General features: G+C 48.2%; 1 protein-coding gene across 1 annotated transcript; it reads right to left on the bottom strand.

Annotated features, from left to right (window-relative positions):
- Nucleotides 1-2,930: 2,930 nt before the first annotated feature.
- LOC115405546 (MAGUK p55 subfamily member 7-like) lies at nt 2,931-20,013 on the bottom strand. Its single transcript, XM_030115151.1, has 17 exons — nt 19,939-20,013; nt 19,438-19,515; nt 17,542-17,622; nt 15,247-15,381; nt 13,495-13,576; nt 13,310-13,395; nt 12,194-12,271; nt 11,377-11,579; nt 11,203-11,281; nt 11,080-11,086; nt 10,641-10,679; nt 7,057-7,230; nt 5,501-5,581; nt 5,330-5,423; nt 5,102-5,210; nt 3,863-4,006; nt 2,931-3,161 (listed from the first exon to the last, which is right to left on the bottom strand). Exons 1-17 carry the CDS (start codon nt 20,011-20,013, stop codon nt 2,931-2,933), a joined length of 1,776 nt encoding a protein of 591 aa, XP_029971011.1.
- Between the last annotated feature and the right edge of the window lie 913 nt (nt 20,014-20,926).

The raw sequence follows: 20,926 nt of genomic DNA, 5'->3' as shown, positions 1-20,926 counted from the left end.
CGCTAGGCACAGTAAATTCCTGCCTCGCATTCCTCGGCGGCGGCCGGAGAGCGCTACATGCTAGCACAGTCCATTTGCTCCGGTCCCTCTGTGAGATGTTCGCCGGCTCCACTGTTGATGTTAACTGAGCGCCGCCTCCGTCCAGCAGGCAGGAGGCCTGTAAAAACCGCACTGGAAGGACATATATCTCCTTTGTTTGTGTAGTTTCACACTTGAGTCTGGGCGTTCGGGCCTCGCAGGCTCTCAGCCTCCAGGCTGCTGAAAAGACTCGGCAGCCGGGAAGGTGTTGTTGATGAATTACTTAACCACATTACTGAAAGTATTGAATGTTTATACTGTTTCTACTTTTTTAATTTTCCAACTCTTGTCCAGAGGTCAGATTTGATAAATTGTGTGTTTTGTTGTGGAAATTCTATGATGTACCACTGACAGGGTCAAAAGAATCCTCAGCGAGTCCAGGAGCCTTACGGACAGCCGGCCGCCCTGCACCACAGAAGAAGAAGAATCAAACCCACACAGAGGCGTCCAGCAGTTTAGAGGAAAACAGTGCGGTCATACCGAGATCCACAACTCTGCAGAACCTGGACGTCTTTCCTGAATCTCAACGCAGCATGAGTCTTTGAGTTATTAAAAAGTAATGTATCATGAAGCTAACTGTTAGAACAAAAGGAACTTTCAGTCATATGATTGAACGACTACCAGAAAGAACATGAAAATATCATGCTATTTCATTGTACCATATCTCTTTATGTTTTCTGATAAATTAACAATGGTTAAGAGAAAATAATAAAATCTCAGTGGAAATTATTGAAATGTAATTTAAACTCCATCAGATTTGCCCCCTGGCTTTAGCGACATGCACCTGGTTAAAGTAAAGTACTGAAGTATCAATACTTACTACGAACATATTTTGCTTTGTTTTATTGTAAATCATGAAAAGGACAGATGTACTCAGTGATGATGAAAATGATCTCACTGACTTCTTTAAGTCTCAGAATGGAGAAATAGGAGTGCTTTGGTTAGTTATATGGTGTATGATGGTATAATTAGCATATAATGTTTCTACCTGTATACTGACTTCAAGCATAGATACATGCTTGGTTAACATTTTCAATTTTCACATTGTTAGTCTTATGAAGGGATCAGTCAGGCAATTTTAGAGACGACTGGCACTGTGTCAGCTGAGCATCATTAAATATGTTTAATCATGAACACAGTTTGATCTTTCTTTTTCAGTCAGTATCTTTATTCTTTCGACAGAGACGATCCTGCCATTAATCTACATTTGTTTTCCACAGAGACATTTTTCTTATTCACTGTCAGCGTGGTTCTGGTGTTGGCTCTATGTCCTCCAGGCTGAGGGGCTCTGGGTCCAGCCTGGAGGCGCTCTGCGTCGGCCGGGGCTGTTCAGGACCCAGTTCACTGCCATACATTGAACTGCAAAGGCTTAAAGTGTTGATTTTATGAAAAGCAAATCAATAAATGCCTCGTTCAGTTCACAGTGGGATCAGAAGCTTCGTTTGTTTCCTGCTGTGAGTTTTGTGTTTCACCGCTCTCGTGTGTTTCACCGCACTCTTCAGCTTTACGGCGTAACGAGCATCTCAGGCAGAACAGACACTCTGTTTAACAGTGGTGTTTATTTTAACGTTCTTCAAGCAGACAGTTACACGATCGGGCCAAATTATCCGAGACCGGTTCACATTCTGGTGTTTGAAGTGGGAGCTGCAGCGAACATAAAGCGCTGGGTTTCATTGGACGGCCGCGGCGGCTTTAATGGCGTCGTTATGATCTCACAGGGCGCCTGCAGACTCTCACCGGCGGGGTGAAGTTACGCTGCCGTGCTTCGGCTGGGCTCGGGCTCCAGACCCGGCGCTGTCACTACACCTTGTGCTGGACCGCAGGAAGCTCTGCAGGATTCTAACCGTCACCTCTGCCGTCCGGCCCGCTGCCGTCCACAGAACGCCTTCATGCATCACAACTTCTCTGAGTCTGCAGGGCCCTCGTCCCTCCAAACCATCACTCTCTCCCCACATCAGGCTGCTGCTGCGACACATTGACACTCCTCCACAGCCCGTCCAGCGCAGCGGGAAACCCTGTGCATGTGGAGGAATGTGGCTCGTGCGATGGAATCAGGAGGAATCTGCACTCGGCCAGCAGCTGCAGCTTTCAGACGTGAGCCTGGGTTAATGGAGTGCTGCTAATGGAGACTTTCTGCCACTTATATTCCAATGACTCTGTGTGGCTTTGGAAACAAAGAAACATGGTTTTGCAATTAGTTTTTGCAATAAAGATGACTGCAAGTCCTAAAAGTCACCTGCATGTATTATCCATGGTCTTTTGCATGTCTCCAGATGTACAGTCAGACGCTGGGTTTCCATTAGCGGCATCTCCGCTGATTGTTATCGTGTTTGTGTCCCGACTTCTACAGAGTCCTGCTGGCAGAATGTCTTCCAGACTGCTACTAATAATATTTCTCTGGTGTACATTACGGCTAATTGAAGTGCAGCAGCTGTCAGAATAATTACATGCTGATGTTTGCGACTTGGCAGGGAAGGATTACACTCAGCCACAAGCCTGGACTGTTTCCTTCTCTCTGTTTTCACTTCCTTCATCATCCAGCAAGCTGCAGCTATTTCAGCCAAATGCCAACAGAAACCCTGGATCTAGAGAGAGAGAGAGATGGAGAGAGAGAGAGAGAGAGAGAGAGAGACTGCCTAATTGATTACACACTGAGGAGCACTGTGGAAAACTTTAGTGTGTCTCTTGTTTACACGTGGAAAACTATTTAAAATATTACAGAAACTGAATGTTGAGGATTTTATTTTTATATTTCAACCTAAAAATACAAACTATGTTGACGCACGGATAAGGTGAGATGGGAGATTAAATGACCGGCTTCCACTCCATCTGCCAGTAATCTCGCCGTCGGTTCAGATCCAGCCAATCAAATGACCACAACTTCTTCGCGCCGCGGTTGGCGAAGGACAAATCCACTGGGCGGGAAGCCACTGCACTGCTGCGTCCTCGAGGCCCTCAAGCTCCGCCCTCAGCTCTCGGAAGGCCGTGGCGACGTCGCCGTTGACGATCACTTTCTCAAACAGCTGGCCGAACTGGCTCTCCATGGTCTCCGCCTCGTCGATCATGTCCTCGAAGTCCTCGTCCTGAGGAGCAGAGCAGCAGCATGAAAGACTCGTTGTGAGGCGTGAAGCCAGATTAGTGCCTCGTGCCTAGTGACTCGTCCTGTTTTCAGCTGTATTCATGATTTGATGGTTGCAAAAGTGTTGGTGTGTTCTACGGATCCTGTAGGATGAGAAGACTTGACCAACACTTTAAACCATAAAGGGCCTTTCTCTCTCCAGCTGTGCCGGGCGGCCACACAGCTGCCTGACCTCCTGGTTTAATAAGGGCGCCCCGAGTGGCCGGGGTCAGCGCTGGAGCCAGATGTACGTCAGGAAAGTTGTTTAGCATCTTTCTGAAAACACACAGCACCAGTAGAGTGTGTTGCGGTTTTGCAGTGAACACATGCAGTGGAATATAACAAGTGAATCTCCGTCGTTCAGCGAATCCCTCATAGTCCCTATTCTGCTGGAAACATGTTCTGATCGGCTGTGACGGCAGGAGAAGCCACCCACGGAGTCCTGGAACTCTCCCGCCTCTTAAACGTCTCCTAAATGCGAATCACAGGGTGGAGCATGTGCGGGGTGATGGAGCGAGGGCTTCCTTCTGCGGGGGTGAGGGGTGAGGGGCGAGGGTGAATACGGAGGGCAGGTCCAGCATGTTACAAGACAGGGAACAAGCACCTGTTTTCACCCAGGCACCTGGAGCGACTGAGCTGAAAGTTCTATTTTCCCGTCTGTCTTACTGAGAAGATCCTGACCGGGCTGGATTCTTCATCGTCGCAGACAAACTTCGCTCTTCTTCTGGTGAGGCGCAGCTCCTCGATGCGCGGCGGCTTGACGAACACCACGAACGGTTTGAATTCAGCGGAGTAGACATGTTTTAAGTTCTGGGAGACAGGCGCGAAAAAAGAAAAAGAAAAAGTGAAGAAGGTCTGATAAAATAAATAAAACTTTATCATCTTTCACATAAATATTGAAAGGTCACAGTTGTTCTTCTTCTTGTGCATGGTCTGAATTTAACGGTGGTGAAGTGGAAAGTGGAAAACCTTGCATGAGTTTAAATGTTGCATGTTAATCCATCTGCTCTGTTCGACTTGGCCTTCATGCTGTCTGCAAAGCGCTCCATAAACGGCCCTCCTTTCATTTTGGGAGCAGAAAGTTCGACTCCAACAAAAACATACAAAGTTCAGCAAAGTGTGAAAGCTGATTTGCTCCTAACTCCACAGGGCTGTGATTTTATCAATTTGCCATGCAGAGTCTTCTGAGGTGTCAGAAAGAGAGAAAACCCTCATGTGGATTTATTTGTGCTGCTTTGCAGGATCGGTGCTGTGACTCAGTAAAAAAAAGACTTGAGAGAAGATTTCTGAAGTGCTTCAGGGACCATGATGGCAGGGCGGGCGGCTGTGTGCGGCTGCACAGCGGTCAGTACATGAAACAGGCTGAAGTCAAGCCAGGCTCCAGCTCTGCCACTCACTGACTCGTTATGCGCAGCAGATCGACTGTCTGCACTGGAAATGTATCCGGATTCTTTATTTATCTAAATTTCATACCGCTTTTCAGAAATGTGCGCTGACCTTAAGCGCCCAGAGGTTTGTGTGTGTGTTTCTCCAAATACACATAAACTCACAAATCCCTGCTTGTTTGCAAAAAATCTTAATTTGTACGTTGTCCAAAGACGTTTTGAGGCTGGCGGTGCTGCAGACGGTGCGGTCTGCGTGCAGACTCCGTCAGCTGCGTCTGACGGAGTCTCTGGCCTCGCAGGAGACCCGGCGCCTCGCTGGAGATAAGTTTCATAGTGAGTAACACACGGGACGCACTTAATCACACTGTGCTGCTTAAAAATAATCCTGTGTGATGGAAAATGAAAGTTCACATTTGCGTGCCCCGGCTGAAGCGTCCGGCTGGTTGCTTCTGCGAGGACGGGTGAATTATTTCATGTGTAACGTGAAGGTGGAGACTTGCTGCGGCGGCGCGCTGCTTACGCTGGGATGCACGTCCAGCAGGCAGACCTTGTCCTCAGCCATCACTCGCTGCACAGAGTCCAGACTTGTCCCATAGTAATGACCTCTATACGTCCCGTATTCTATAAACCTGGAGGCAGAAATCAGCAGGGACGGGAAGAGACGGTGTTCGAATGGCCAGGCGGCAGGCGGAGGGGAGAGGGACGGGTGGAGCGGTTTGACCCAGGGGGAGTCCTGCTTTCTCGTTACCTCTGGTTCAGGATGTGCTCCTCGAACGAGTGAACTGACAGGAAGTGGTAATCCACGCCCTCGCTTTCATGCCTCCTCCTCTCACGCGTGGTGTCTGGAAGGACAGAGGACGGCAGGCTGAGACGACGCCCGACCGTGTGGGACGCGAACCGTTCAGGACGTCTGTCTTACACGGCACGGCGACGCCGTAGCGGTCGGGGTCGGAGACCAGCAGCCTCCTCTTCAGCTCGCTCACGCCGACGCCGCCGGGCCCTGCAGGCGCAGATCAAACACCGCTCTGTGACGGGGTTCTTCCCACTATCGGGACGGACTCACGTCTTCCTCGAGACGAGCCCGACACAGGACCACACATCTGTCTTCATCATCACAGGAGCAGAGCGAGGGAACGGCAGACGGACGGAGATCCGGTTTCATTCGGATTCCACCCTGAAAGCGACTCTCAGAGCAGCCGTCTGTCTCCGCATCCATGGTTTGATGCCAGCCTGCCCTCTGGAAAACACACTGCTGGCCACAGTGTCAGTGTCTTCACAGTGTAGGATGCTCAAGCACACGCACACACACACACACACAGAGACACACACACACACACACACACACACACACACACACACACACACACACACACACACACACACTTCAGCATCTGGGATTTTGTGTCTGCAGCTCCAGATTGCGTCAGACTAAAGCAGAGCCGTCTGAACGTGGGATTCCTGACATACCTGCCTTTTCCATCACTGAGCTTGATACATTACAAAATACGGGGTTTATGGACTCTCGCTCCTCCTGCCGATGTGTTTCACAGCTGCTCTGCAGGACGACCGAGGAGCATCGTCAACGCTCTCCTCTTAAAGACGAACACCGTCTGCAGGCTGGCCGTCGCTTTCTCCAGCTCGGTGGGGCATAAAGGTCTACGGCCTCATTTGAAGAGAGTACGGAGTGAAAACCTGGTCCAGCCTGATCCAGCTGCTGGTGATCAGGTTTCGGCTTTCCCGTCTATACTCCTGATGGTGACCTCCGGTCAGTGAAGAGCCTTCGCAGCAGACAGTAAAACGTAATCCAGAGTCAGGATGAGCTCCAGCTCAATTAAAGGGGTCTGGACCTAAACCCAGGCTGTCTTGCTGTTCCAGTCTGATGATGGAGGAGCTCTGTTCACAATCAGCTGCTGTCTTTCTCTCATTTATCTTTAATTTGTCTCCCTTGTTTCTCTTGCACCCTGCTGGCAGCATTTTTCACCTTCCTCCTCCTCCTCCTCCTCCTCCTCCTCCTCGTCTCTCCCATGCTTCCCTGGGTCACAGATGACCTGCAGTCGTATCGTAGTACGACGTGAAGTCGACCTTCAGCCGGGCTCAGGGTTTGATTCCTCGGGGAGAGATAGCTCAGGAGCAGAGCAGGCCTGCTGGGAGGAGTGAATGGGGGTGGCTGCTGGGTAACTGAAGAGAACATGATCCGCTCTGAGCCGGAGCTTTCTGACTGTGTTTACGTGGTTCTGATGGGAAAAGATTGTTCTTGACTGCAGAGTAACGTATAAGTCTTCATCAATGCATTACTTTGTCTTTCAACACTGCAGAGCTTTCTGAACTGAGAGGGATCAGCGGAGCATACATTTAGGTTTAAGAAAACAGCAGTGAGATAATATGAAACAGAAAGCTTGAAGTTGTGGATTTTACAACAACCGTAGGAACTTCCTGCACAGCAGCAGAGAGCCTGCATCTCCAGCCTGAACGTACCGACCAAGACGACCAGGCGCCGCCTGTCCCGAGGCTCTCTGGGATGAGGGATCACTTCCACGTAGGTCGGTGGACACATGGCCCCGTGGACCCCGGCGCTCCACCTCCGCGACCGAGCGGCTTCTCTGGCCAGGCTGCTCTTCCTGCCCAGCCGGAAACTCCTCCTTAACCCGGCTGGAAAAGAGACACGGGAACCGTCTGTCACTGAGTTCGCAGCGATGCTTCTGATTCACACTGGATGTGGGGGATGTCTGCAAACTCTGCAAATACGGCACTTCATCAGTGTCTGCACCGATGTGCAGCCATGAAAGAATCAGTTGTTCAACAAGGACAAGAGGCAGCGGCGAGAACCTCTGGGCTCCCCAGAACGCTAAGGAGCAGTTGTCCTTTTCCAGCAGCAGAGAGGCGATGGAGGGGTCATAAAGAGGAAATCCTCTGTCATCCAGCTCAATGTTCATCAAGCTATATCATTAAAGCAGCTGGTAAAAGCTGAATCTCTGTCACTGGCTGGTTGAGAGTCAAAGATCCATTGCTACCGTGAGTGAAACCGTCGGAACCGATAAAGCCTGAAGGCGATGAAGCCTCTCATCAGCTCATGTGTCTTCATGAAAAAATTGATCATAACAGAAACAAAGACCTTAATCCCCGGTTCTCCTCCAGCTGTTCCCAGAGTCCAGGAGGCCAAATGAAAACACTGAACCTGCTCCAGAGCCAGTTCAGATGGCCTGATGGGGTTTTCAGATCGAACTGGAACACTGCCATCAGGCAAGGCTGCAAATCTCACCACTGAGTGTGAGACTACTCGAAACTGTAAACTCACACACCACTAATACCAAGTGTGTGTGTGTGTGTGTGTGTGTGTGTGTACTCCTACAGTGTGTAATGTCTCCTGACAGGTAACAGTCTTTTACTCACACACTCAGTTCAAACAATGGTCATGATTATTCTATGAAGAACTGAGGTGGAAGAAGGCCCGCTGTGAAATGCCGGTCTGTTTCTCCGATCAGTTTAATCTGTCTTCACAAAACCTCATAAATATGTTTGAATATGTTTTCTCGCTGCTGGATTCTTTCTGCAAGATGTTTTCTTCTACAATCGTAAACTATCGTTCTTTGAACACCCACAACCGACTGTGGTCCAGATCGTAGTAAATACATTGTGTGTGTGTGTGTGTGTGTGTGTGTGCGCGTGCATGTGTTTTCATATGCAATGCAGCCCCCCTCCTGTTAGACCACCGTGGGTCACATATTGTACTTTAGACTTAAACCAGACTGGGTAGAAATGAAAAGGGGATATTCTCTTGTTCTCTTGATGCAGACGACCTAAATCTCACAAATATTGATCCCAGTTGGTTAAATTTTATTTATTCCTTTTTATTAATTCAGATTTTTGCTTATGTTCACATTTTAATAAACACCTCGAGGTTTGTGACGCCTGATTCATTCAAGATTTATTTACCTCCACGATTCGCTCATCGACTGAGCCCGATCCGCCCTGCGCCTCGCTCTGACTGGACTAAATAGACGGAAGTCTTGTTTTGTGGAGCAACAAGACGAGAAACGCCGCAGCACGTCAGCAGCACCACCGAACGCCCTGGCTCAGGCCGGAGACCCGGGCTGAGCGGAGCTGCGGTCTGGCCGGCCTGGCAGCCTCCCTCCTCCTTCATGATGCTAACCGCCGCTCTGCTTGACGTCAGCCGTAATTTCACTCTGTAAGCACATCCCTCCATTTCCTCTGCAGGCCTCACTGGAGACTGGAGCTACGACGGAGCGCAGCTCCCAAACGTTTGTTTACACGAGATTAAAGCGGCGGGTTCGCTCAGACACGTGAGCGGCTCGCTCTCCCAATGAAGCCGGCGCTGCGCAGCAGAGCAGAGATGCGATTCTCTCAGACTCCACCGACGTCCAGAGGAAAACTTCTTGTCACTGTCAGTCTTAAGTAATCCTGGCAGCAGAGTTGGCCTTCGCCATGGAAAATGCTGCAGCCATAACGCTTTGGAAACACTTCAAGATATTTCTTTTGACTGGGAAGTAAAGATGAAAGGACAGAGATGAGATGATGGTGTTGACCTGCTGAGCTCCCTGCATGAAGACGCTGACGGGAGATTTACGCTGAAACACGCCTTTTCTCTTTAAATCCCTCAGTGCACTCCCTGAGACAAATGATGGCTTCTCTCTGGAAAGTTTTACAGATATCTAAACACAAAAACCACTGATTTTGAGTTTTAATTTTGCAGCCACTACCAGAACGAGATACCATGATGTCTTCACAGGATTTTATAGGATTTTTACAGGATTTGCTAGAAAAGATACAGGCAACATCTTTAAATATGTTAAAGGATTAAAAACTAAGAGGCATCTAAAAGTTAGTAGTTTTTAACTGTGGATTGAGGAACCTGAGGACTGGAGGATGACGCTCTCTGCCGCTGAAGCCACCAATCACTGCCGATCAACATTAGAAGACCAGGGAAACCGAGACTTTGGACCTGAACTGCAGAGGACGTCAGAGTGACCTCCACCTGTGTCCACCAGCGTCCAGCCATCCTGATGCTTGGAGAAAAATGAAAGTGTTCTTGAGAAATGGCTAATAAAGGTGAGGGAATGGGTCACTGCGACATTTGATCAGAGCAATCCGTTCTGTTATCACTGCAGTCCGTGTGCGCTGCTCAGTATTTCCTTTGAGATACTGTGTTGATTTTTAAAAAAATGAAGCTAATCGACTTCTGAAGAAGCATCCTGAAAAAGTTTTTGAACCAGAAGCAGGTGAAATGTGACAAATTCACTGAAACCCTCAATTTGCATGACTTTGGGATTTCTGTCATTTAAAATGACACAGTTTCATTGAAAATGGTTGAAAACGTTGAACTGTGTAACCACAAACACACAGGAAGTATTGCCACAAACCTGACTCCTGAGTGGCCTCTGAAACAACCCCGAACATCAGCAACCAGCTCGTCTGAGTTCAATTCCTTTCCGCCCTTCCTTCACTGTTTACACCACGCAGACTGAAGAATGTCCCAAAATGTCAAACCACTGATTTAAAGGGAAACACAGTTAATCACAGCAATTCTCAGAAAATGAAAACCTGTCAGATTCTGCATCCTTTCTCTTCTGTCCTCATCCTCTCTGATTGCTCGACATGCAGCCGGAGAACCAAACATGCCAGAAAACCGGGAAACACAAAAGCCAGACCTCGTCCTCAGGTGGAGCTTGGACGGAGATGTTATTAAACACATGTGACTCTCAGAAATGATAAAAAGCAGCATTGGTAATTACCCTGTCCCGTACGAGTGCAGGGGTTGTTTTTACCTCGTTTAAACTAACGCCTCCCTGCAAACATCCCAGCATGCAGACGAGCTCCAGTCCATCACGTCCAGCCTGTGACCCCGAGGAATCAAACCGCAGCTCTGATCCCCGAGGCTGAACCGTCAAACCACAGCGCTGATTCAACTGTCTGTACAGGAAATGCAGCACAAGGCTTGAGGACTGGGCCTATTGGTGTTTCTAAACTCGTGTCGCGAGCGGTCGTGTTCAGCAGAGTTAAATCATCTGATACTGATCTGGTGTCAGAGTCAAACTTCTCACCGACGTGGATCCCGGTTATGGCTCTGTAGTCTGCATCTTCTGTGGCTGGAGGTGAAGCAGGAAGAGCAGAGACGAGTGAAAACCTCAGAGAAATGACATGCTGGATATTCCATATGACAAATTACAAATATTACAAATTTGAAATTGTAATAATGGTTTATTCAGAATAAAACGCATAACTTCCTCTTGCACGTTGAAAACTTGAGCACAGGCTGCTTCGTCTGTTACAAACCCGTGGCTAGAACAGAGGAACACGAACATATTCTGTATATTTTTTAACTCTCATGAAACCGAAGCCAAAAACTGAACCTACAGAGATGTGAAAGACTGACGGTGAGTTTTGGAAACCAGAGACTTACCGACAGCTTTTTCCTTTTCATCTGTGGGGCATGTGGAGAAAACGAGAGACGTTAGCCCTGGTGGAAGCGGCCAGGCTCACCCATGACCTTGAACTTGGAGGTGACCTTCAGGCTTGACCTTTCACCCCTCAGCTTGACACTAAAGGGCCCTGCGGTGTGTTTACTGGAAAGTGTTTAATGCTCCTCAGCTGCTGAGGGTTTACGGGCGGCGCTGGCCGCTCACCTGGCGGTTTGGCCCTCCGAGGCTTGAACAGGGCGGCCGGCCGGCGCAGAGCGACTCTCCTGCAGGAACCAGGAGAGACCGGTCAGAGCGGGACCGCTCGGGACGGACCGTGACAGGCCGAGGCGTGAACGGGTGAACGGGTGAACGGGCCCACCTTTCATGCAGCTGCCGGGAGGGGATGAGTCCGGCGCGGCCGTCCCCGTCCCCGTCCCCGAGGCGCCGGGCCTGCCACCAGGTGTCGTCCTCCATGCTGACCACCTCCAGGACGTCTCCCCTCTGAAAGGCCACGGCGGCGTCCTTGCAGGGAATGGCGGGGTCGTCCAGCGGGTCGTAATCGAACAGGGTCCGCACAAACAGCTGGGGAAGGAAACCCGCTGAATTCTGTAGCAGCTTTGAGACAGAAAGCGGACGATCGGGGAAAAATGCACATCTTTTTTTATTTTTCCACTGCAGCCTCGTGAACGGCTGTGTCCTGGCACACCTCCGTCTGGGGCTTCTTCGCATGTGTCGGTGTCATTTTTGAGAAATGACCACAATCACTGAAATCAATTTGTCTTAATCCGTAGCAAATGCTCCCTGCGCTAACAGTTTCCAGCCCAGACATCCTCCCGGGGTCCGCTTCGATGGCGTCCGATTCCCTCCAAACCAAAAAAAACCGTCTGGAAGTCCTCCATGCAAGGTGAACACATCACTGCTAATGCTAAACCCAACAGCAATCCAGCGGATAAACGGGAAAAGCTGCGAGCTGGAGTTCAGTGAGTGGCTGTTTGTCGCTGTGGTCCGACCTGAAGTGACTCGACGAGGACGGCGCCGTGGAAAAAGCACAAAACACACAACTGAACACACAACATAGCAGCGAGTTCATCTCATTCATACTGAAGGCAGGCGGGCGACGGTCTCTGAAGCCACACCGAATCCTGAAACCGGGTCAAAGACGTGTTGATGTCTGCAGAGGACACTTTTCACTGTACCTGTTTCTCCAGGGAAGACGCTTCCTCCTGGGAGAACGCAGGAACTATTTTGAATTTAATTTCCCCCTCAGAACGAGCCTGCACAGAAATAACGAGAAAAGAAACATGATTGAAAAGATGCTGTAACTCAAGAAGCCCACCAGAAATGAATCAAACAGCAAATCTCTCTCTTTTTTTTCTTTTCCGTCGATGGGCTGAATGGCTCTGAGGCCACTGAGGGTTTTTCAGTTCATCAGAGAGCGACTGAAGCCAAGAGATGACACAGAAAATGGTCTTGTGGTAATGAGACTGCACCAGTTTGGTTGTGCTTGTTTGCTCTGCCTGCTGGATTTAGTCGGCTGGAAGCTGATCTTTATTGAACTGAATCCATTACATTCTCTGTTTGACCTTTTTGTTTGTGGGTAGATTTTTGCTCCTCATTGAAAAGGGCTGCGCGGTTCACTACTTTCCTTTCACAGCTATTAATTAGTTAATTAAAAACCTCCTGAATCATAATTATTATCAATCCGTCACCTTTTCACCTCTGTTAACTCTGCCCTGTTTCCCACCATCCCACATTTTGTACAGTGGGATAAACCGAGCTATCTTCTGAATTTAAATATGATGAAACTACAAAGTGTGAGGGAATCAACGAGCGAATCAGCAGAGAAAAAATCCTGGGATTTAATATTTCTTTAAACTCCTCACAGTCCCTAAAAAAACCACAGCTAACGGCTAATTCCTTTCCAATTATCTCCAAAAGGACACACACAGGGGAAAATCAAACTGTTTTTTCCTGTTCTACACGCTCGTGTATATCAAAACAACAGCAAGCCATGAGCGATCACCTGGGAGTTACTTTAATGGCATTTTGATCATTTTCACTGGCTTCACTGCGGCTCGTCTTTCAGGTAATGATTATTCCACTGCAGGAAAACGCCTGAAAGAAACATTCTTTGAATGCTGATCAGGTAATATATTATAAACCCGTGATGGATATGGTGAAGGATTTGAAACATGAGTTTAAGAAAATGATATTTTGTTGATTTTTTAGTGTTTTGATGGGATTTCACAGCAATCTAAAGCATAAAGCCTTTTCCCATTAAGACGATGGAGCTGAACAGCAGTGAGACGAACCAGCAGAGGAAGGATTTCCTTCGGTTTCCGGTGTTCCACGGAGACGCCGTTCACTTCTTTCAGCTCATCTCCTTCATGGATGAGGCCTTCCCGGGTTTGGATGAACACACGGAAAGCTTTCGTCAGTGCTCCGGCTCCGGTTCTCTAACGTCTGGGTGCATCGTGCAGAGGTGATCAGCTTTTACCGCTCTTATCGGCCGGCCCTCCTCTCATGATCCGCGCCACAACGATCGCCCCGCTGGACTTGTCCTTCTTTATCGTCGCCCCCTGCAGGATGCGGACACATGCAGAAAGGCACAGAGGTCAAACGACGGAGGCGAGAAACGACGCGTTGTTTTGATCGCGGCCCAGACGAGCTTCTCTCTGAGCGCCTTCATTCCCGGGATGTTAGTCCTTCATGTAACACGGAGCGCTGGAAAAGGTTACCCAAATCAGCGTTATTTTCAACAGATGTTACTGATGTGGAGCAAATCGCAATGGAAAGTGCATCTTGTGTAGCTGACTACAATCAAGCGGTGCTCGGGTGTAACCCGGCTGTCTGGAGAACGGGAACATGCTGGATCCATCAGGGACGGCGTGTCAGAGGAAGGTCAGCCCCGTCCAATCTGCTGCTGCGATCAGTACTGAGGTATGCTCGCCATTATTTGTCCAAAAGTGCCTTTTGGAAGCTCAGTCACTAATGCATCACACACACACGCATACACTCACAAACACACACACACACACATACATCATACACACACACACACACACAGCATTAGATAAATCATCCTTATATTTACTCCAGATCATATTTATACATCAGGCCTGAGCCTGTCCCGCCACGGGGGCCAAAGCTCTGGCACCGGCGCTGGTTTAGTCAGGGTCTCAGAAACCTGTCAACAGATTCCACTAAGGTTTGTTGGAAAACACGACCACAGGCCCAGCAACCAATGACTGGATTCTGACGGGGATTCAGGAATTTTCAATGCAATTTTTTTTCTTTGCATTTGAGGGCATCTCTTGTGTTTTTCCAATAAACTATTAGTCTGCCTCATTGTTATTCCCCACTACATCCACTGAGTCCTAAAACCACATGCAGATAATAAAAATAATGATGATAATAAAGAAACATGATTTGTTTTAATCAGTAAAATATTAGTTTTTGTCCAGTGTTTTCTGATCCAGGAAATTTCCATAAGTGACTGACAATGATTCACAGAACGAAGCACATTATTCTGGAAGCGCTAAAGAATTTAGCTCCGATCAAAGACAACTGAAGAAACGGTCGAGCCATGAGATAACTTTACTCCCCAGAGGGGGGAAAGGGGGGAATGTTGGACATGTTCATTACACTGAATTGTGTGTGTGTGTGTCAGTTCTTGTGTCTGGACAAATCACTCATTTAATTGCCCCGTTACATGGCTGTCCTGCCCCGAAGAGCAGGTAGACCAGCTACTTACTGCAGACTGAGAAATCTGTTCAGTGTGCGTGCGTGCATGGGTGAGTGCGTGCGTGTGTGCGTGAGTGTGTGTGTGTGAGACAGTAGCAACTGTAGACAGTATATTTCCTTCTTATAGTTTCCATGTTTTAAGAAACAGATGGTTTTAATTGGTGAATAAATGGGATGAGCGGAGTGGGATGTGGAGACTGAAGGTTCTTATTGACGACAAACATGACACTAAAGTCACATGATGTATGTTTTGTTGGTTTAAGTGCTTCTCTTCCATAACTCTGACATGACTGGGAAGTCATATGTAGTAACATTCATAATGAACATTTGTGGGATAAGCAGCAGAGCCAATGAAAAAGCTGGAAGAGAAAACGTGTCAGATATTAAACTCATCTGCTCATCCTACAAATGCATGTGTCTTACTGTTCTGGCACCAGTCAGAAAGAAATAAAGTGGTTGTCCAGCAGAGTGAAGAAGCTCCGATGGACGGAGAGCAGATGCTGACCAGCGGTTCTTTGGTTTTGACCAGGCTGACTATTTTCACTGAATCCTCCTCTTCGTCCAGAGCGTCGTCGGGTACGGGGGGCAAAACCGGTTCAAAGTCTCTCTGAGCAACGGCATCATGGACACACAGGAAGTGCTGTGAAGTGAACAGAGGGCTGAGATCAGCATCCATTTATCTCAGTGTGGATTCTGGTATTAGGTGTACGGACTGAGCGACGGGTTAGGAGATTAGGAGGAAATGTCTCTTTCTGAAAGTGTGGAAGGGCAGCTGTCGCTCCAAACAGGTCAAACTGCCGCGCTGCCGCCGCGCTGCCGCCGCGCTGCCTCCGCGCTGCCTCCGCACTGCACACTTTGAGCCTCAGCCAACATGTTCCCCTCAGAACTATTCAAATAAGGCTCGCAGACTCGCAGAGGAACAACTTTCACCAGTTATCTGTAGACAGGCTGGTCAGCTTAAAGGTCATTGACCTTAGAAATATAAATCCTGGCTCAAAACATGGCCAACCATGGATTATGAACTGAGGGTGACTTTAAAGAGAGGTTTTCCTCAAACTCCGACCAGTCTGGGAGAACAGCTGAGTCCTGGGATCAGAGGCCTTCAGCGCCAACAAGCCACACTCAGTTTAGTTTGGACTAACTACCAGTCTGTGGACCGCCTGGAAGTGACCCCCCTATCAGAGGCTCACTGTGGCCCAGCCGCCGCCGGCCGGCCCCCCGGGCCCGGCTCAGACATCGCACCAGTCTGAGGGGAAGATCCATGTCTGAGGATCGATCCAGTTCCCTCAAATCCCAAACAGTTGATTTCACTTCATTTCTCATTTCCTCTGATGACATGAAAACCAAAGATTGTGAAAGAATAGAAGTCTCTAATCATGATTCAATCTCCTCAAAACAAAGAAGGAATTTTTGTTTCGAATATGAAAGAATGAGACGAGAGGTCCATCACTCCACTTGTCCCGCGACAGGCTGCCAGCATGTGAGCAATGAGTCTCTGGACACTTTCACACACACATAAAAAAAAAAAGCCCAAACATTCATTTACAGAATATTATGCCAGTGTCTCTCATGAGTATGTGTGAGCTCCGGCGCCGCCGCCAAGAACAAACAGCTCATTAGAGCCGTTTAAACAAACCTGCTGGCCGCGGCTGCTCGTTAAGAACAGCTCACTGGAAAACCATACGCTGTGCGTGTGTGTGTGTGTGTGTGTGTGTGTGTGTGTGTGTGTGTGTGTGTGTGTGTGTGTTCTCGTATTTCTATCCTTGTTGGGGCCAAATGTCCCCACAAGGATAGCAAAACGTGGAACGACGTGCCTTGTGGGGACCTTTTTCTGGTCCTAAGTAGGAGAAACAGTGTTTTCTTGACCATGTTGTTGTTACTGAAAAAAGTAAAAGTGCAAAAACATTTCTTTAGGGTTAGGCTTTGTTGTGGTGTGGGTTAGGGTTAGGGTAAGGGTCAGGGTTAGGGGCTAGACATGAATGGGAGTCAATGGAAGGTCCCCACAAGGATAGAAATACGAGACTGAGCGTGTGTGTGTGTGTGTGTGTGTGTGTGTGTGTGTGTGTGTGTGTGTGTGTGTGTGTGTGTGTGTGTGTGTGTTTGTGTGTCTGAAAAGGTTCGGTCAGCAGGTCTGCAGTAAGGAAACATGTCTGAGTGGCCTCTCGCTGAGCGTTCACTAATTAACAGAACCCAGGAGTAGATCAGCTCCACTGGAGCTGTGCTGAACGGGTGTCAGCACCTCCCTTCAGGCAGAAGAACGGCATCAACTCAAATAAAACCCAGAGTGGGATTGATTTGTCACATTCGGGAGGATTATATCAAACACAAGCCTTGTAATAGTGTGTGTACATCTAGGTGGGCTCTGTTCGACGTCCAGGCAGATTCAGAACGGCGCAGATGAACCATGACTGCATGGAAGCCACAGTGAGAGAAAAACGGCTGAACACGCAAGTCCGCTTTTTACAAGCGGGTTGGTTTTATTGGTATCGATCCTCTTACACTGGAAAACTGGGGCAGAAGCCAGCAGAGAATCAACTTCCGACTGGATTCAGAAGCTGTTTGAGAAAACTGTAATTACAGGTTTTGCTGCAGTAAAAGAAATCGGTCCTCCTGGCTGCCGTCCAGGGCGGCTGCTGCAGCGCGGATCGTCACTATAGACTGTCTGCTCGTCCAGCTGATGTTTTAAACAAGAGAAACGACGTTGTCAGTTCGGTTGTTGTGGGTTTTTAGGGGACATGTTGCAGAGAGGCTTCGGAGGCTGGGGGGCGGGGTGGGGTGGGGGGTGGGGGGGGGTGTTCACCTTAAAATGAGCTTTTGAAAGGAGTGCAAATAGCTCCTTGACCTCATCCGTCCAGCCGTGGTAGACGAGCTCCTCTGCCAACTGGAAATGAAGAAAAGAGACGGGGAGGCAGACGATTAGTGGAATAGACTGAGAACATGGAGGGAGTCAGGTCTGATCAAGACTGCAGCCCGGAGAGACGGAGAAATGTGCAGGGAGAACCCCCAAAAAATCCAAAAAACTAAGATTTCAACTTAGATTTGGAGTTATTCATCATCACTTCTTCAGTATTTTCTGATTGACCAAATCAGGACTTCTCCCTCCTCCCTGTTTATCGGTTTCCCTGTCCTGATTGTGTTTCTCGCCACTGGTGGAAAACAGCTTCCAGAGTGGCGACGGCTGCGGCGGCACAGAGAGCAGAGCAGCCTTGAACGTCGGCGGCGAAGCCGAGAGGCAGCGGCTGACTGTGCGCAGCCGCCTGATCCTGTCAAGCGTATTACGGTAATGACTTCTACTGCTTCAAGATGTGGAGGAACGCTCCAGAGACAGAGAGCACGGAGGTCATTAGTTTCCACTGCGAGCACACAGAAGCCTCTCTGAGGGGAAACAGAGCCACGGTTTGGCCCTTTCCAGGAGATCCTGATGATTTAAGCCAGGCAGAGAGAGGCTGTCGGACCGAATCTGAAGCCTCAAGACTGAAGGACAGGAGACGGAGACAATGCGGGGAAGAGACAATAAAGAAAGATGGCAGGAGTTACAGTATAGGGTCTGTGAAGGAGAGCAAACAGAGACAGCAGAGAGATAGAGCTACGAGAGAGGATGTAGGACTGCAGGCTGGAGAACGGAGTTAAAGAACATCCTCTGAGGACAGAAGTGGAGAAACATTATGCTTATTTTACACTTTGCTCCAGGGACTAGAGGGATACGACCAGGAAATGAAGGCGGGAAAAGAGTCAAGATGGAAGAAGGGAAGCAGGTGGACGGATGAAAACACAGGAGTGACGGGTTGGTGACAGCCACGGAAGACGCTGCTTTGTAAGCATCAGGTTGAAATGATGTCAGGCCCATTAAATGCTAATCTCAGCTGTCAGTCTGTATCAAGCTGACAGATATCGGTCGAGAGTTAATACAGTTTGGGAAAACAGTCATGGCAACAGCGCAGGGAGAGGTGAGCTGAGGTTTAAAGACCTCCTCTGGGGTGTGTGCATCTTCCAAGGAGGAAGTCAACACAAAAATGAAGTTTACATCAAACTATGTGAGTAAATAAAACAATGTTCATCAATAATCCTTTACTGCAGATCCTTCAAACTGCAATTTTATTCACTTCAGTCATGTTTTCTGTTCATCACGTTATAAGTTACATGTATTAATCCGTGTCTTCAATCTGATTTATTCATCATGACTGCAACTTTTCCATCACATTTTTACAGCGAAGTTCTGGTACAAGCATCATGACATGTATATATGTAATCCATACAGGCCTGCTGGTGGCGCTACTCCCCCGGATCTGTGGGGACAAGGCTCACACACACCATACCGGGGGATATGATGCACCTCCAAAGGAAATGGAGACTGCTTGTGTTGTCTTGGTTCAAAGGGGAAGTGGGAGCAATCTGTCACTTCTTCTTAAATCTGAAATTAATTGTATTCCTCCAACCTGAAACTTTAGACAACACACAAAATGATTTTAGCAGTCTGTTGCTCTGCACTGTCTGGAGTTACTGAACTCTTGGCAGACACCAAACCGCATCTTCTGCAAGAAGTTCATTTCCAGTGTCACTGCTGGAGGTGACAGAGTTTTTCGGGCGACTTTTCGTAAGTTACTTCACAGAAGAAAGAGAGAGCGCTGAAATGATGAAAAGACGGAGGAAGCTGCACAGTGTTTGTCTGCAGATGCAGTCAGGACAGATCACTCACGTCTGGGAGCAGACTGGCAGCGTCCTGCAGGACGGGGACGGGCCCCAGCTTCTCAAAGCGCCTCAGCCGCTCGTGGATCTGTGGGGTTGGGACGGGGACGCAATGCAGAGGGTGAAGAGACAGTCGCTGCAGCTGCAGAAGACGTCCACTGCTACGGACAGAGGTGTGCAAATTAAAGCTCTTCTGCCTTCAGCTGCAGTTAAAAATGTCTTTAAAAAAAATCTCTCGCTGTAAAGTACTTTTCAGCCAGAGTCGGTTGAAATAACTTAAAAATGCACATTTAAAGGTGCTTATATAATCACTGTGAATGGATTAGTGCACATGTTGAACTGCAATCTGATGAAGTATGATCTGACCTTGATACAACTGGCACAGTTAAATCGAAAAAGTAAAAAAACTGACCAGGTGACGTTTGTAAATCATTGCATTAATGGTGGTTATGATGACACATAGAGTGAAAACCCAGTTCAGCCGCCCCTCTGAAGCATGAGGGAGACTGACCTTAAAGAGCAGGTGGAGCTTCTTCTCCATCAGCATGCTGTGCAGGAAGCGGTAGTCCTCCTCCCGGTCGGACATCACGGACGGCCGCAGCCTCCGCCGCCTGGCGAGCCAGAGGCGGGACATGTGAGAGGACAGAACCTGCACATCCACCTGCAGCTGCTCTTCACCCACCAGCTGCGGTTTGGAGTGTTTGGCAGGAAAGGTCAAGAACCCATGGAGAGGGGTCACCGGGCCAGTGGAGGGTCTGATGACCCCCCAGTCTCCCCCATAGCAGACCTTGTTGCTTTATTTTGCAGATTATTTATCAGAAAGTTGAAAATCTCTTCAGACAGATACAGTTCTCACCACACACAGCCACAAAGCAAATCCCTTGAATCTAAAGGAACCTGAACTGATTTCCACCCTGCTGGCCGGTGATAAGTGGAATTTTTTCGTTTTGCTTGATATCTGTTTGCTTTAAAGTAAGAATTCCAACAGAGGAAGGAAGAATGTAGAAAAATGCTTTTCATAGTTCCATCAAAATGTCTCTTGTGAGATGTTACTGCCCCCTGTTGCTCATATGAGGAACGCCAGTATAAACATTCAAGTAGCTCCTTCCTGTAGTGTTCAGATGTTTTCATTCAAATGTTAAAATCATGGAAAGTTTGATCAGTTTTAGTAATTCTGCTCCACAAAGAAATAAACACATTCAACCAAACTAAGATCTTTTAAAAGAAGTGTCATGAAGTATATTTCAGATAAACTTTTTCATCTGCTTGTTTGATTTGGCATTTGTTTTGCTGTGCTCCCACTTTTCCTTTTAAACAGAAAGGAGCTGCTCCAATCTTAAAAATCGAGATTTCTGGGAATCTTTTATTGTTCAAAAATCAATTCACTTGATAAGAATGATAAACATACAGGAACTAACATTACACTGTTTTCTTTAAATAATAATTATAATTAAAAAAAGAAATCCTCAGCCAGGCATTACTCACCACAGACTGTCTTC

Source organism: Salarias fasciatus, chromosome 18, assembly GCF_902148845.1.
Source record: "Salarias fasciatus chromosome 18, fSalaFa1.1, whole genome shotgun sequence".
NCBI lineage: Eukaryota > Metazoa > Chordata > Actinopteri > Blenniiformes > Blenniidae > Salarias > Salarias fasciatus.
This window is presented reverse-complemented; position numbering and strand designations above follow the sequence as displayed.